This window comes from Hyperoodon ampullatus (assembly GCF_949752795.1).
Source record: "Hyperoodon ampullatus genome assembly, chromosome: 17".
Lineage (NCBI taxonomy): Eukaryota > Metazoa > Chordata > Mammalia > Artiodactyla > Ziphiidae > Hyperoodon > Hyperoodon ampullatus.
In genome coordinates, this window is record NC_136930.1 from 5,808,157 (window position 1) to 5,825,532 (window position 17,376).

The 17,376-nt window shown below is 40.9% G+C and overlaps 1 protein-coding gene across 9 annotated transcripts in view; it reads right to left on the bottom strand.

The window, feature by feature from the left end:
- NSMAF (neutral sphingomyelinase activation associated factor) overlaps positions 1-17,376 on the bottom strand; it is a gene marked incomplete at both ends in the record, with an annotated part of 60,561 nt that overhangs the window by 31,571 nt on the left and 11,614 nt on the right. For 8 of the 9 annotated variants that reach the window (XM_079722629.1, XM_079722624.1, XM_079722628.1 and 5 more), the window contains 8 exons: positions 838-890; positions 995-1,042; positions 1,341-1,412; positions 3,932-3,982; positions 9,628-9,664; positions 9,744-9,811; positions 9,911-9,989; positions 12,863-12,952. In XM_079722629.1, coding sequence (XP_079578755.1) covers positions 838-890; positions 995-1,042; positions 1,341-1,412; positions 3,932-3,982; positions 9,628-9,664; positions 9,744-9,811; positions 9,911-9,989; positions 12,863-12,952 — 498 coding nt within the window. The remainder of the gene's footprint in view (positions 1-837; positions 891-994; positions 1,043-1,340; positions 1,413-3,931; positions 3,983-9,627; positions 9,665-9,743; positions 9,812-9,910; positions 9,990-12,862; positions 12,953-17,376) is intronic. The other variant, XM_079722630.1, reaches the window with a different exon arrangement.

The window sequence follows — 17,376 nt, forward strand, 5'->3', positions numbered from 1 at the left end:
CCAGAACGCAGAGATCAAGAGCCACCGGCGGCCGGAACAGTGACAGAGGCTAAACCAGGGCGCCCCGTGTGCAGGTGAGGTGAAGACTTTACCCGGAAGGCACTGGAAGTCTGGAAGAGTTTCCAACAGACAAGCGATATAAAGAAATAAGTTCTTTAGAAAGAATGGATTTTAAAAGTACATTTGAGACAGTGGCATGGACATATATACACTACCAAATGTGAACTAGATAGCTAGTGGGAAGCAGCCGCATAGCACAGGGAGATCAGCTTGGTGCTTTGTGACCGCCTGGGGGTGGGGATAAGGAGGGTGGGAGGAAGGGAGACGCAAGAGGGAGGGGATATGGGAACATGTGTATATGTATAACTGATTCACTTTGTTATAAAGCAGAAACTAACCCACCATTGTAAAGCAATTAGACTCCAATAAAGATGTTAAAAAAAAAAAGTACATTCGACACAGTGCAGAAGACAGGATTGCAGCAGGCAAGGCTGGAGCTGGGGACAACCTAAACGCTGTCACTGTGATCTTAGTGGCAGGGGCTGGTGGCCTGAATGGAGGCGCTAACGTGTGAAAGGACAGAAGCTTGTAGACTGGGAAGATCACGGAGAGCAGCTGGCACCAGGCCTTTCTGATGGACAGATGTCAGCTGGGACAAGTGGCAAGGAGGCCCCAGACTCTGCTCTGGCACTGATGCCAGGGCCGTTCCCCCAGACGAGCAGGTCTGGGGTGAGGCACGTGGTAACACCCACTATCGGTTCTGGACACACTGAATGAGGCACCAGGGGACGATGCCACTGCTTTCGTAATCAGGGAACAAAATCATTGAAAACTTACCTGTTTTTGTCAAATGACGTCCTAGCCAAACGGGACTGCAAAATGGCTGTTATCTTTAAAACAGAATCATTTAAAAAGTATGGATATGAGGATTTATAAGTGACATATCGATACACGTTCATTCACAATAAAGATACAGATCTTTAGAAACTCTTACCATAGCAGTTTGGTCCCCAAGTTTGTCCAGACAGGATGCTCTGTGAAGCTACGATTATATAAATATACATGAATTTATTTTTTCTCTCAGATGCTTTGAAGATATTTCCTTAGAAACAATGAAACACAACCACCATTCTGTTACTTAGTAACAGGTAAGAATGACTCTGATAATATCTATGGCTTCTTCCTAATGTATAGTTTTCAAGTTCAACATATTCAAGTAAATCTGTTTCAGATTTATAAAAAAGGTTATGGTTTTGGTAAGACGTATGAGTATGAAATTCTTTAAAAAAACGTTTATGCCTCAGTTTGCCAGTGAATGTCTGAGAAAAGCCCTGGCTTACCTGAAGCAATGTCTCCACGACACCTTCCACCTTCCCTGAAACATCCAACTCGAAGACATATTCCATCGTGCCCTAAAAAAGAGGGAGACCAAGCACGTCAGGACCCATCCCTTTACGACATTTGCAGCCCCCGCTGACCTGTGCAGGCGCCTGCCTGGCGTGTCCTCCCACAGCCCACACGGAATGAGGGCCCCGGGGGAGCAGTCTGTTGGATTTACTGTTATATTTACTATTTCCTTAAGCCTAAGTTTGGGCTTAGTTTGCTCTTCTTTTTCTGGTTCCTTGAGGTGTATAGTTAGGTTTTTTAATTTGAGATCTTCAAGGTAAGCGTTTAACACTAAACTTCCCTCTTAGGACTGCTTTTGCTGCATCTTTTCAGTCTTGGTATGTTCTGTTTTCGTTTTGATCATCTTGAGGTCTTTTGGGTCTTGTTCTTTTACTTCTTTATTGGATTATAATTGCTTTACAATGTTGTGTTAGTTTCTACTGTACAACAAAGTGATTCAGCCACATGTATACCTATATCCCCTCCCTCTTGAGTCTAATTTCTCTTTTTTATTTCTTTGATCCATTGGTTGTTCAAGAGTGCTGTTTCATTTCCACATACGTGCGAATTTTCCTGCTGCCATGGATTTCTGGTTTCACTCCATGGTGGTTGGTATCTCTTAGATTTGTTGACTTGTTTTGTGACCCGACATGTGACCTGTCCTGGAGAACGTCCCGTGTGCACGTGAGAAGAGTGTGTCCCCTGCTACTGCGGGGCAGGATGCTCTGTATGCGTCTGTGAGGCCCATCCGGCTGGAGTGCTGGTCGAGTCCTCCGTCTCCTGAGTGACCCTCTGTCTGATCTACCCACTGTTGAAGGCGGGGCTCGGATGGAGTCTCCTCGGTCCTGTGCTCCTGTCAGTCTCTCCTTTCAGTCCTGTCAGTGCTGGCTTCATACACTCAGGTGCTCTGAGGCTGGGTGTGCAAGTGTTGTGACGGGTAATTTTATGTGTCACAAGCTGCACTCTTCTCTTTCCCGAGGGTGAGTCTGCTGGGCTGTATCTGCCCGTGTCTCTGGCGCAGGGTCCCCTGGAGCGGCTGCACAATGCCCAGCTCTTTCCTGTTTTCAGGGGTCCCCAGGCATCTAGAGCATTATGGGTCCTGTCAGAGGTCCAGGACAGGTGAGACAGAAGCCAGTCCCTCAGGCAGCTGCCCCCAAAAGCCAGAACATTGGACCTACGGTCCCATCTTGTCTCTCCCTCCGCAGGGAGAAGATGGGAGCTGGGAGTTCCCTCCCAGCACGTGGCACAGTGCCAGGGGAGGGGCTACGGTGAAAGGATGCTACAATGTTCCCACAGCCTCAGTGTGGCTCATTTCATGCTCACCTGGGGCGCAGGGCACTCTTCACTGGTTTCTGGATTTCTCACAAAGGGAACTGAGTCAGTCTCTCCATAAGGGGAGAGATCAAGTCTCATGATCATGGTCCAAGTCACAACCCCGCCCCTTTAAACCTGAGAATCCTTTGATGTCCTAATTCACAAGAGCTTTTCTTTGCTTCAGAAAACCTTACTCATTTCCTTCTATGGAACTTTTCAGCAGCTTTGCACTTCAAGTGGGTGACAGGAGAGCCTTTGCCAGAAGAGTACAGCAGGCAGCGGTTCTCAGCTTGGGGGGCAGGGGGGCATTCCACCACCCCTGCGGGGCACTTGTCAATGTGTGGTGCCACAGGACAAAGGGGGACAGTGCAGAGGGGGCACTCCGTGCGTGGGAACAGCCTGTAACGTAAGGGACAGCCCCTCACAGTGAAGAACCGTCCTTCCCAAAGTGCCAGTAGCACCACCTGTGAGTGACGAGATCTCAGTATTCACCGTTTCTGAGTGACTGGTGCATGCAGACGTTTCTTGTACATAAAACTCAGAGGGGGCTGCACGTGGCTGGCACGTCCCCTCCAAGCTGCTACTGAGAACCCGCAGGCTGGCCTGTGACCGGAACTGCCATCCAGCCTGTAGGACGTCTGCTCAGAGAGGGTGGCTTTTCCTAATTCAGAGGTGTCGTTTATAGGAGCACTAGTCCCATCTCTAGGTCTCGTAAAAACTCTTCTGCTAGGAGTTATCCCTTTACTGCATACTAAGCTGCAGCATAAAGCATTAATTAAAGCACAGAACGGTTGGATGTAGCGTCTAGTTACAAGTCTTGTGTTCACGGCCCCTCAGAGCTTCTACCCAATCAGCATTTATAAATTATTACTGAGCTCTTAAATAAGGGTATTTTTATAGCCTGTAAGTATTTCTCAAACATTTAAAAGAAGTTCTCATTGATATCCAGTAAATAATCTTTTAAATGATGCATATTCTGATTTCAACTTTTAACCTAATAACTTAAGCTTTTTTTTCCCCTAATAGACACACCTATTTTGAAGTTAAAAAGTTAATTGAAATCTCTTGGACTAAAGTCTGTCATTCCCTTGGGTAATTTTTTTTATAACTGCTAGGGAACAAGCTTTTAAATACCCATTATATTGCGTTAAAGAAGTTAACAGAGACACAGAATCTTATTGCTCAAAATCACTATGTAAATTGCTGGGGATAAATGAAAAGCTTTACTTACCCTTTCTATTTTATATGGTGCAACAATGTTGTGTTCTTTAATGAAATATACCTGAGAAAGACAAATCAAAACTTGTAAAATATTAAACATTATCACAGTAATGAGTTACTGTTAATTAGGATGTTATGAATCAAATTTAAATCGTTACATAATGTTTCCAAAAGCACTTGCATTAATATTAGTATGGCTTTAAAGTTCTGATGTTAAAATAACAAACATTAAATTAAAAAGAGATTCATCAAGGCAACAAGGTAGCAACCACTGCTGGATAAATACAATGTCTAAGATGTCTTATGAATGTCATCACTTGTACCCAGTAACCAGACAAGTGAAGGAAGCTAATCTAAGGCTGATTTTCTAAGAAATGAGTAAAACAAAGTCACTGTGGTATGAAATCCATTCATCAACATAAAGAAAACTCTCTTCTCTAGACAGACAGACAGACAGACACGCACTCATTCCCCTTTATTCTATCAGCAAAAGAATATTTGGAAGCAAAACTCTAAAAGCCTAAAGAACCATAACATATTTCTGAAACACTGTGACCTGGTAAGTAATCAAAAACACAAAAGTTGTGTTTATTTGGTTGTGTGCTTAACCCAGGAAGCTTAATACTTGAAAGAGTAGCTTATATCTAGTCACGCCTTGATGTAAAGCTGATTTTGAGTTTATTTGATATGAGACCTCTTATACAAACTATTGAAAGGAGGTGAAAGGATTTGGGGGCTTTATTCTTAAGTTTATTAAAATTATACTAAAATGTATATTTTTATAATGGAAACCATACTTTCAAATGAAAAAGTACCTACTCCTTTCAAGATAAGGACTTTCTAGAATAAAGCGACAGTGTAGAATGATACTCTAGAAATAATGAGAACACAGGTGTGGACCGGAATCATCAATAGTGGTGTTCCTTCCCCAAATAGATGGCCATAACTGCTTTCATATCTGCCAGTCAAAACAACATGAAGTCAAAGATAGCCCCTGAAATGTTTTCTTCCCTAAAATTATTAGAATCATGGAAGGCAGACTTAGAAAATCACCTAATCTGATATCTCCCAGGCTTCATAAAATAATTTTCAATATGCATTAAAAAGAGCCATGAACAAGAGGGCTAAGTGATCCAAAAACCACCGGAGGCTGGCCCTTGAGAATCTCAACGCTTCGCGTCCAGTCCTAGCGTAAAGAAATCTCTGCCTCTGTGTTTCCCACAGCTTTTCCCATGCTTGCTCGATCACAGCACTTGAGCACGTCAAGAAGCTGGAGATCCGCAGAGAGTGGAGCCAATGCTGACCTCCTCCACCCTTTCATTTTCGAGGTGAAGAAGGTGAGAGTCACAGCAAAAAGGCAGTGGTATGAGCTCAACTCCTCTCTCATCTATAATTTTTTAAAGATCTACAGATGAATTAAGTACAGCTAACCCTTGAACAACATGGGGTGGAACTGCATGGGTCCACTTACACGTGGATTGTTGTCAGTAAATATACTGGAAAAGTATGTGGAGATTTGGGACAATCTGAAAGAAGATGAACTGTGTAGCCTAGAAATATCAGGAAATTAAGAAATTGTTATGTCATGAGTGCATAAAATATATGTAGATACTAGTCTATCATATCATTTACAGCCATAAAACAGACACAAATCTATTATAAAAAGTTAAAACTTATCAAAACGTATGCACACGCTAACAGACCGTACATGGATGGCACCAATCTTAGTTGAGAGAAATGTAAATAACTATAAAGATGCAGCATGAAATCACAGCTGCATACGTTCACCGTGGTTCACACTGTATCACGGTCATAACTTCACAGCCACCTCCTGGGATACTGCGCTGAGGTCGAGTGCTGAGAGGAACCTCCGAAGCCCGCGGGACGCTATTCACCTCCGCATAAGCAGCAGTGAATCGGGCATCGCGGTAAAAAGTGACCCCTCCTGGTTCTCGTGCATTTTTCATCGTGTTTAGTATAAGATCGCAAACCTGGAATAACACCATGGGACCCACACAAAGTGCCACTAGTGATGCTGGCAGTGCTCCCGAGAAGTAAAGTCATGACATGACGAGAAAAAGCTGAATTACTTGATATGTGTACCATTGATTGAGGTGAAGTCAGCAGCTGCGGTTGCCACCATTTCAAGATAAATGAATCCAATGTATACACCATTGTAAAAAGGAAAAGGAAATTCATGAAGCCATCAGGCAGCTACCCAGCAGGCGGGAGAGCCTGGCACTTTTTGTCAACTACCTTTTTATCACGTACTGAAAATGCAGCTTTTATGTGCGTGCAGGGTTGCTGCGTGATGACTAAATATGAAGTCATCATATGACAACTTAAAGCAAAAGGAAGGTGAAGAATCTAAAGCTGGAAAATTTAATGTCAGCAAAGGACGGTTTGATAATTTTGGAAAGAGATTTCGCTTTGAAAATGTCAAGATAACAGGAGAAGCAGCTTCTGCCAACCAGGAGGCAGCAGACCAGCTCCCAGACACCATTAAGAAAATCACTGAGGAGAAAGGATATCTGCCTGATCAGGTGTGAATGCAGATGAAAGTGCCCTCTTCTGAGAGGAAAAAAAAAAAATCTACAAAAGACATTCATTAATAAGGAAGAGACACGAGGACCAGGATTTAAGGCAGGAAGGGATAGGCTAACTCTGCTGTTTTGTGCAAATGCAATGGGGTCGCTGACCAGGACTGCCCTGATCTATAAAGCTGCTGACCCCCAGCCTTGAAGGGAAGAGGAAACCCCAGCTGCCAGTCTTTTGGTTGGACAACAAGAAGGTCTGGACAACAAGAACCCTTTTTCTGGATTAGTTCCATCGATGCTTTGTCCCTGAAGTCAGGAAGTATTCTGCCAGTACAGGATTGCCCTTTAATGTTCTTTTAATTGGACAATACCCCTGGCCACCTAGAACCCCATGAGTTCAACACCAAAGGTGTCCAAGTGGTCTACTTGCCCCCAAACCCAGCATCTCTAATTCAGCCTCTAGATCAGGGGTCATAAGAACCTTTAAGGCTTATTACATATGGTACTCTGTGCAAAGAACCGTCAACACCGTGGAAGAGAACATCATGAGATCTGGAAGGATTACACCATTGAAGATGCCACGGTTGTTATAGAAAAAGCCATCAAGCCCAAAACAATACATTCCTGCTGGAGAAAACTGTGTCCAGATGCTGTGCATGACTTTACAGGATTTACAACAGAGCCTATCAAGGAAATCATGAATCAGATTTTGGATATGGCAAAAAAAGGTAGGGGGTTGAAATGTCTCAAGATATGGATCTTGGAGAAATTCAAGAACTAATGGACACCACACCCGAGGAATTAACAGAAGACAACCAGATGGAGATGAGAGCTTCCAAACCAGAGCCAGATGATGAGGAAGTAGATGTAGAAGAAGCAGTGCCAGGAAACAAACTGGATGGAGATGAGAGCTTCCAAACCAGAGCCAGATGATGAGGAAGTAGATGTAGAAGAAGCAGTGCCAGGAAACAAACTGACATGAGACCACCTAGCAGCAGGCTCTGATTTCTGAGACTGCTTTTTGACTTTTTATGACATGGACCCTTCTAGGACACAGGCACTGAAACTAAAGCAAACGGTGGAAGAAGGATTGGTACCGTATAGCAACACTTTGAGAGAAATAAAAAAGCAGAACAGTCAGCCAGAGATCATGATGTATTTCCGTAAAGTCAAACTGAGTGTGTCTGCCTCTCCTGCCCTCCATCCCCCCTCCATCTCTGCCACCTGCGACAGCAAGACCAACCCACACCCTCCTGCTCAGCGTGAAGACAGACAACAGGAATGAAGACCTCTGTGACGCTCCACTTCCACCTAATGACTAGTAAACAATCATCCTACCATGCAGTTAATAAATTCACCTGTTGTGTTTGTCTTCATGTGAACATCTAATAACCATGTGGAGGAAGTGTATGATACATTTCTGTGTTCATCACTGTCATCACCACCTAAGTATTCATAGTGTAGAACATCGTGTGCGAGACTTGTACTGAAGTGGACAGCCTACCCTTGCATAGGCATAAGGGGAGTGATTTTAATATAAAATTAATCATGTGTTAGTTTTCTGGTTTCATAACTTTGCTTTCAAAGAATTACATTACTGTTCAGATGTCTTTCTCTATCATCCCGGGTTTAAAAAAAAAATGTAATCATGTTTGGGGCTTCCCTGGTGGTGCAGTGGTTAAGAATCCGCCTGCCAATGCAGGGGACACAGCTTCGAGCCCTGGTCTGGGAAGATCCCACATGCCGCGGAGCAACTAAGCCCATGCACCACAGCTACTGAGCCTGCGCTCTAGAGCCTGCAAGCCACAACTACTGAAACCCGCACGTCACAACTACTGAAGCCCGCGTGCCTAGAGCCCGTGCTCCGCAACAAGAGAAGCCACAATGAGAAGCCCGCGCACCGCAACGGAAGAGCAGCCCCCGCTTGCCGCAATGAAGACCCAACACAGCCAAAAATAAATAAATAAATTAAAAAAAATTGTTTGAAAAATAAAATGTAACCACGTTTCCCATACTGAATTATGAATCTGATACAACACTGTGTGCCATAACACTTTTAGAACGATTCACTCAACAGTGTACAGGCTGGGCTACTGGGAAGCAATCGTATTGATGACACAGGCTACGATCAAGCAATCATCCTGCTGCTTCTTCATGATCAGTGCATGAATCACACTTGTGAATAACACGTTTCTTTTTCACATTATCTTTTCATTTTTGATGTCTAATGTTAGTAACACATCTAACATCTACAGTGTTTTGTATCACATTAAGACAATACTGATGTAGGTACTGACAGACATGATTCATCTTATAAACAGATGACACAAACTTACAGTATGGATAAGTACAGTACATACTGCAAATGCATTTTCTCTTCCTTATGATTTTCTTAATAACATTTTCTTTTCTCTAACTTATTGTAAGAATACAGTATATAATATATATAACATACAAAACGTGTTGTCAACTGTCTATGTCATCAGTAAGGCAACAGTAGGCTATTCGTAGTAAGTCTGGGGGAGTCAAAAGTTATACATAAATTTTCACCTGTTTGTGTGTGTGGGCGCGGGGGTCAGTGCCCCCAACTCCCGCTTTGTTCAAGGGTCAGTTGTGTATGACAGGAGGAAAAACGTGTGATTTATCTCCGTGCTGCCAGTGTTCACACAGTACTGGATGCAAAAATCTATATTGAGTAAATGTGAAATGAAGAAAAGGTCATGACCCCAAACATTATACTATAATTAGACAAGGCTACGCATCTTGAGCCATGGCCTCGGTTGTCACCATGAGTCCATCTGAGCTCACTGAAGCGGGGGGCGCTGGCCTCCCACCTTCCAACTGCAGTCCTTTATCTCCACCCTCACACACTGTCAGGACTCCTCAGGACGGACCCACACAGCCTGCAGGCACCACACGCTTCATGAACATTAAGGAACGCATCAGGGATCACTGCTTCTAAGACATATAGTTCTCAATGACTAACTTTAAAAGAATTTAAACATCATTCCCTGTGGCCTTCATTTGAGATTTCTACAAATAGTTTCATTGTGCTTAAAAAAATGTGTATATATATGTATGTATATACACACACACACACATATGTATGTATTTATTCATTTAAATGTTCGTTCAGGTCAGAAAAAAATGTTTACTAGGTGCTTCTTACCTGACTGAAAATGAGTGAGATCCCCCCGGATACCGCCCTAAAATGCAGATAAAAGTTATTAAATATATGTAATCTTTTGGTAGAAGTAAAACTACACAGTTGTGACAATGACGTACTTTGCAAAGTGTCTATTGGCTCCATTTTCTCCATGTTTTCCTATTTTTATACAATCTCTCAAAGGAATCTGGATAAAATTGAGAGAGAAATACCATAAAAAATAAGCCAAGGTAAAATATATACAAAAAAATAGGACCGTTTCTGTTCACATTTAAAATGCATTTACCTTAATGATGGGCTGGGATATTGCATCTGGTTCAAAAATAACTGATTTTGAACATATTTTTAAGGAGCCTCTGATTTTCCTAGAGATGAAAGTACAAAAGGTTATTATTAATGAATGTAACAAAAGTCACAAAAGAATCATAATACATTTTAACTAGAATGTAGATGACTAAAGTATCAACTAATAAAAGATCAACAGAGAGAAGGGTATGAAAGGCTGGAAAATACAGCAAAAATATTTTCCTCATCTCCCCCTCCCTAGAGGTTAAAGAATCTGCATGTGTTATAATACGGCCTCACTGGTTGAGCAGTGTCGCACGTATTTTATTCGCATTACTTCATCTGGTCCTCACAACTACTGTGAAAGGGAAACAGTTTTCTGATCCTTAAGAAACGCGGATCCATCCTGTCTGTGGTAAATTCTTTTGACTTTTAATTTCCTATATCTTAAAGAACTATTCAGAAAGCAATACTAAGTATCTAACGTTGATTAGGTAGGGGATTTTTTGTTTTCTTATTTATAATCATGCAAAACTAACAAGAGTTTGAATTTAGAACACAGAACGCTTTTACCGGTGATTCTGGGGTACAAAGGAATTCCAGGAAAAACTGGTTCTATGATAATAAGCAATTTTAAAGACTATCTGCCTACTACTATAATATCAAATAAATCAGTTATCAGCTTCACCATTCTCCTTTCTTGGGACATTTATAAGGCTCCAATGAGTTTTGGGGAAAAGCCTGCCTGAGCATGTTAGAGGCCCATATGCCTCACTTGCCTGAAGCCAATAAAAATCTATACACTTGATTATCTTTTATTGACTAGATGACTTTTATCAATCGATCAAACCAAGGCAATAACTTATTATATAATCAAAACACAGGTTAAGAAATGCTGGAACATCATCTTATAAAAAAAATCACCTTAAGATTAGTTTCCAAGAGTACATTTTATCTACAAGTGAAGCTCTAAGGATCTTACGTTTTTTAAAATCACTTGTATGACATCTGGACTTTTTCTCCAGTCATTCCTCAGTGTCCTAGTGAACGCTTCTTACTCTGGCCGTTCCAGGGCCTCTTAACTGAAGCAATTATGTTACTTATACTCTAGAAAGACCGACCTGCTCTTCCTGCTTCTGTACCCACCCCACCACCACCACCCCACCTCCCACCCCACCCCCGGCTGAGTCAGTTCTTCTTCTATCAAAGAAACCTCACATCCTTCCTGGCTTACAAATACACCAATGGCGTTCTAACCCACAGGATAAAGTCCCATCACAGTCTGAGAAAGGCCTACCTCTGTGTACGTAGATAATATGTACCCAGTGCACAAGAAGGCTGGTCATGTTGAAGGTCATGATTTAGCCTGCAATTCTTCCTCCTCAAAAGCTCTTTTAAATTTTTATTTTATATCATTTCTTTCCATGCTGTTATCTGCATTTACTTTCCTAACACCCTAAATTACCTAATAATAACTTAAGAAAAGTACTTTTATGGCAATTGCTAAACAAATACAAATAGAATAGAAAATTCCCAAGTATCAATCACCTAGTTTCTGCAGTTGTTAACATGCAGTCATTCTTGTTTTGTGTACAACACCTCAGAACCCTGCTGGATTTTAGATAAATTCCCAGACATCCTATACTTCATTTATATATACTTTAACATGAATCTCTGAAGATAAACTCTTTCAATAAATGACCTATCATTGTTGTACCTAAAAAAATTAATAATTCCTTAATATCATCAAGGATACAGCCAGGATTCAAATTTTTCTATTTCATAAGTGTGTTCTTATAGTTGGTTTGTTCAAATTGGAACACAAAGTCCATATTACATTTAGTTGACATGTCTCTCAGTATCTCTTAATCTAAGGCAACTTTCATTTTCCCGCATTACAAACTCTGCTAAACGCATCTCTGTGGTTTTCCTCTATCCCATTTCCTTTATATAATTGGTAAGATTAAAAGACTTGACCAGTGCAGGTTTGATTTTCTGGTAAGGGTTTGTCAGAGGCAGTGCACATGTACTTCCCTCATATCAGGAGGCCGCAGTGGGTTCAGGTAATGCCTATCTTGATACGTGCATTAAAAAATTTCTCAGCGGCTTTTCATCTGCTGGTTTAGCAGCCATTGAAGATTCTGTCTATATCAGAGGTTGGCAAACTTCTTCTATAAAGAGCCAGATAGTAAATATTTTCGACTTTGCAGGCCATTTGGTCTCTGTCACTATTCAGTTCTACTTCCGTGTTGCAGGAAAGCAACCACACACAATATGTAAACAAGTGGGTGTTCCAATAAAACTTTATTTACAAAAACAAGTAGCAGGCCAGATGTGACCATAGTTTGTCGACTCCTGATATAGATCCATTATTCACTAGGGGTTGAAATTTTTAACATTCCCTCTGTGTTTATTATCTAGAATTCAACAAAGAGCAGCTTTAATGATCTGTGATTTGGTTACCCTAAAGTACAATTTGTACAAGGAAAGCAGGAAAAATGCTTGATTCTTTACGTTTATCAAGTTTTAGAAAAATGAGGTGGTGTCCTAGTATCCTTCGAAGATAACTGATACACATATATATATACACACACACATGAAATAATATATCTCTATTACATATGCGTCACTATGAACTCATGGATTTGAGCCCTTCGGATACACTTCGATCCACTGCCCCCATTATTCTTTTCTGGTGTTCAATCTGTCCCATATTTTGCCCAGCTCTTCAGGGTGGCCTTGTGCCCTTTTAATTCACATGCAGTCATTTTTGATACCTTCCTTCCTTGCCAGTCTGACAAGATGGTCCAGGCTCACCTCCCACATTTCCTCCCCTGACTGAGACACTTCTCCAAAGAGCCCTCGTCCCTTTTAGTGGAGAGTCGCATGCAGAGTAGCTCACCGCTGCTGAGTTCTAACCAGGCCTTTTCAGAGATCCGAAAATCTTCCTTACCTTTCATTCTGACTGCCCTTGTGCTGAATATGACTAGCTGTATGCTGTTCAAAGTAGTACTCCTCCAAGTTAAGCAGCAGCAAGGAAAATCTTAATTTGGGAAAAAAAAACAAAACAAAACACATGTTTATTTTTTTTTAAGTACAAGAAAACAGAATATTTCAAGCATGTGTTCCCACAGTGCTTTTCCATCCATTACATCAACAAACACTTATTAAGTGTATATTATATGCCAGGCACTCTTCTCTATCAAGACAGACCTGCCCAGCTATGCCAAAAATAAAATAAATAAAATTGTTTACCAGGTGGATTTATTATTCTTTTACAGAAACTCCAAATTTCATGAAATAAAACCATGTGTAAAACACATAGCTGGTGGGAACCTGCTCTGTGACGACCTAGATGGGTGGGAGGGAGGTCCAAGAGGGAGGGGCTGTATGTATACATACAGCTGATTCACTTCACTGTACAGCAGAAACTAACACACCATTGTAAAGCAATTATACTCCAATAAAACAACAACAACAACAAAACTTACTGTTGCCTGAACAGAGCTCGGAGCTTTCCCACCTACAGAGTGTTCCCCACGACTACACACGAGGCTTCCCCACCCCTCTTCCCCACCACACGCCGTTCTCCACTGTCATGGCTCGTGGGTGGGTGAGTTTCTCTTGCTGCTTCCACAAGACCAGTGCCTCTGAGAGGCAGAACTTTAGATATTCCTGTTACAACCAATCTAAGGCTTTGCACACAACAGGTATCTAATAGATAAAACAAGTAAGCTGAACCAAATGGGAATGAAAATCAGTTCTTTTTAAAGCTTTAAGTGATTTAAACTTTTAAAAACAAAATAAAGACAAGATAAAGTAACAGAAAAAGTATTAATTTAGTTGCATGGCCACAGAAACAAATATATGGCAAAGAACTGAAAACAACGGTTTTGTTTGTTTTGTGGTAAGGACCAGGAAACATCAACGGCATCCAGAGTTACGGGGAGAAGTTTTCATGAAAAGTGTGGTACTTGAGATGCATCATGAAGTTCCGGTGTATTAGAGGAAGAAGACATCTAGATTAAATACGGCAGAATAAACATAAGTATCTATTTCTGCTCCCTCTGGAAAAACACTACAATGTAAACAAAAATATTTTTTAAATAGTACCCCCACACACAAAAAATAGTAAAACCCACAGACTAAAGGAAATTGGAGAGACGTAAAAGCAGATGAGAGATACCAATAAATTTGTGAGACACGGAAAGCAGATGGGAGGAATCAGCAGTGATCAGAAGCCAGAAGAGCAGATGCCTCCAGAAAAGGTACCAACCAGGAGAAAACAAAAGTTCCACAACTGCAGGTATCAGGTACCAAGAAGGTAGGGATGGAGCCTAGGGGGATCGTTGAAAGTCCAAACAAGGCCAGCAGCCAAGATTCCTCCCCTGATGGTTCGCCCTACACATGGTTTTTCAATACCAAAATTAAACAAGAGACTCCAAACTAGGCATCAAGCACAGTGGAGAGCAGCGCTACTGCATGAAAAGATAGTGATTAAACAGAAAGCAGGAAGACATGTAACACTCTAAGCAGCAGACTGTGGGTTATTTTTGGAAAAAACTAAATAGCCCTAGAGAAAAGACCTATGGATACTAACATTTCAAAGAACCTTCTACAACATCATCCCACAGTGAAGCCCAACAGAAAAGGCCTACCCACAGTGACACAGAATTACATGCTTCACCCTTAAATATGAATGGACACCCCAAGGTCACCAGCCTCTAATGTGAAAGAACTAGACCAAACAAGCAGAAGAACACAGCTTGAAGGACTAGAGAAAATGAACAGAAGAAAAGGTCAAAAGACTATAATTAATACCCTTACAAAGAAGAAATTATATCCATGAAACAAGATACTGCTTGCTTTAAAACAAACTGAACCAACAGAAAAATAACTCATAAATTAAAAATGATGACAGCAGGAACTAGCTTTACCATCAAAACAGGCAATTTTTATTGGCCTGTTCTACATTTTAAAAGCCATGAACAAGAATTAATCATAGGCTAAAAAAAAAAAAAAGAATTAATCATAGGCTAAACTGCCAGAGCTCAGTGTAAAATACTCACTATTAATACTTATTCTGAATTTCAGTGCAACCACAGAAGTTCAGATTGGTAGGAGCGTCCTTTGATGCCCGAGATAATTTCCAAGAAGGTATGAATCAGAGAGATACTAAGTACCTTGGCCCTTATTTTTAGCTTGTATATTAATAAGGTGAAACCTTTTGCTTGGGCTGGAACTATGCAACCCTCTCTCCTCCTTCCTCTCCCCACTCCTCCTCTTAGAGAGAGGGTAAAATAACTATTCGTCAATAAGACAATGGCATAATTTTGTTGCTATAAAAACAGCCTTCATATGGGCTTCCCTGGTGGCACAGTGGTTGAGAGTCCGCCTGCTGATGCACAGGGGACACGGGTTCGTGCCCCAGTCCGGGAAGATCCCACATGCCGCAGAGCAGCTGGGCCCATGAACCATGGCCGCTGAGCCTGTGCGTCCAGAGCCTGTGCTCTGCAACGGGAGAGGCCACAACAGTGAGAGGCCCGCATACCGCAAAAAAAAAAAAAAAAAAAAAAAAAAAATAGCCTTCATAGACAACCAGCTCTTCCATATAATTTTTAAGATATAATCCTATCTTTAATGCTGTTAAAATGTCCATACCAGCCAAAGTCATCTACAGATCCAATGTAATCCCTACTAAAATCTCAACGGCATTTACTGCAGAAATAGAAAAAAAAAATCCTAAAATTTATACAGAATCAGAAAGTCAAAACAATCAAGAATGAAAAACAAAGCTGGAAGCCTCACAGTTCCTATATCAAAAGATATTAAAGCTACAGTATTAAAACAGTGTGGTACTGGCATAAAGACAGACATAGAGACCAAAGGAACAGAATGGAGAGCTCAGAACTAAACTCTCATAACTCTGGATCTTTTTGACAAGAGATTCAAAGCCACACAATGGGTAAAGGACAGTCTCTCTTCAACAAATGATGTTAGGAAATCTGGATATTCACATGCAAAAGAATGATATTGAACCCTTCATACTATATATAAAAATTAACTCACAATGGACTAAAGACCTAATTTTAAGACCAGAAACTATAAAACTCCCAGAAGAAAACATAAGGTGAAAGCTTCATGACACTGGATTTGGCAATGATTTCTTGGCTATGACACCAAAAGCACAGGCAACAAAAGCAAAAATAGATAAATGTGACTACATCAGATTTAAAAACTTCTATGCAGCAAAGAAAACAGTCAACAAACTGAGAAGGCAGCCTATAAAACAAGAAAATATTTGCAAACCGTATCTGATAAGGAGTTAATATATAGAATATATAAAGGACTCCTACAACTACTCAGCAACAACAATTAACCCAATTAAAAAATGGGCAAAGGACTTGAATACGCACTTCTCCAGAGAAGAAGATGCGCACATGGCCAGAAAGTGTATGGAAAAGACACTGAACATCACTAATCATCAGGAAAATGCAAATCAAAACCTCATACACTATTAAAAAAATAACAAACATTGGCGAGGATGTGAAGAAATTGCAGGTGGAATTGTAAAATGATGCAGTTGCTATGGAAAACAGTATAGAGGTGCCTCAAAAAATTAAGAATAGGGCTTCCCTGGTGGCGCAGTGGTTGAGAGTCCGCCTGCCGGTGCAGGGGACGAGGGTTCGTGCCCCGGTCTGGGAATATCCCACATGCCGCGGAGCGGCTGGGCCCATGAGCCATGGCCGCTCAGCCTGCGTATCCGGAGCCTGTGCTCCGCAACGGGAGAGGCCACGGCAGTGAGATGCCCGCGTACCTCAAAAAAAAAAAAAAAAAAGGCTAAAACAGTAAATCTTAGGTGTGTGTTTTTTTAAGTTTTCTTTGGATTTTTAAAAATTTTATTTAAGTATCTTATGTGTTTTTTATGACAATAAAAATATAATCACACCAGCTCTTGTACAACTAAAGTCATTACTTTGGTAAATGAATTATATCCTCCTTAATTTACCAATATGCCTATTTTGTAAGTAATGTAAAACACATGCTAAAGGGATATAACCAAATCATATTATTCAAAGTCAAAGGACTAAGAAACTTTTCTGAGTTTTTCTTATTACTGAAGTATTCAGTTATACCTACTTGAAAATTTTTGTATGTAAAAAGTATTACTGTAAAGTTTCATGGTGTTCTGAACAATGATTTTCAAAGTGCATTCCATGGAGTAAAAGGTTCCAATCTTTAAAAAAAGTAAAAATAAAAACAGTTTTATAATTTTATGATCTCCCTCATTAGTGGTGTCTCAGACTGTAAATTATCTCTTTAGGAGACTCGGGGCCCCGCTCCTGGGTATTCCTTAGTTTACTCCACCTTTTCAGAGGTGTAGTGACATTTTCTTTAGACACACTGACTCATTCCGCAATTTAACTTTCCTGAAAAAGATGCTGTCCCATCCTCATGTCACCTAAA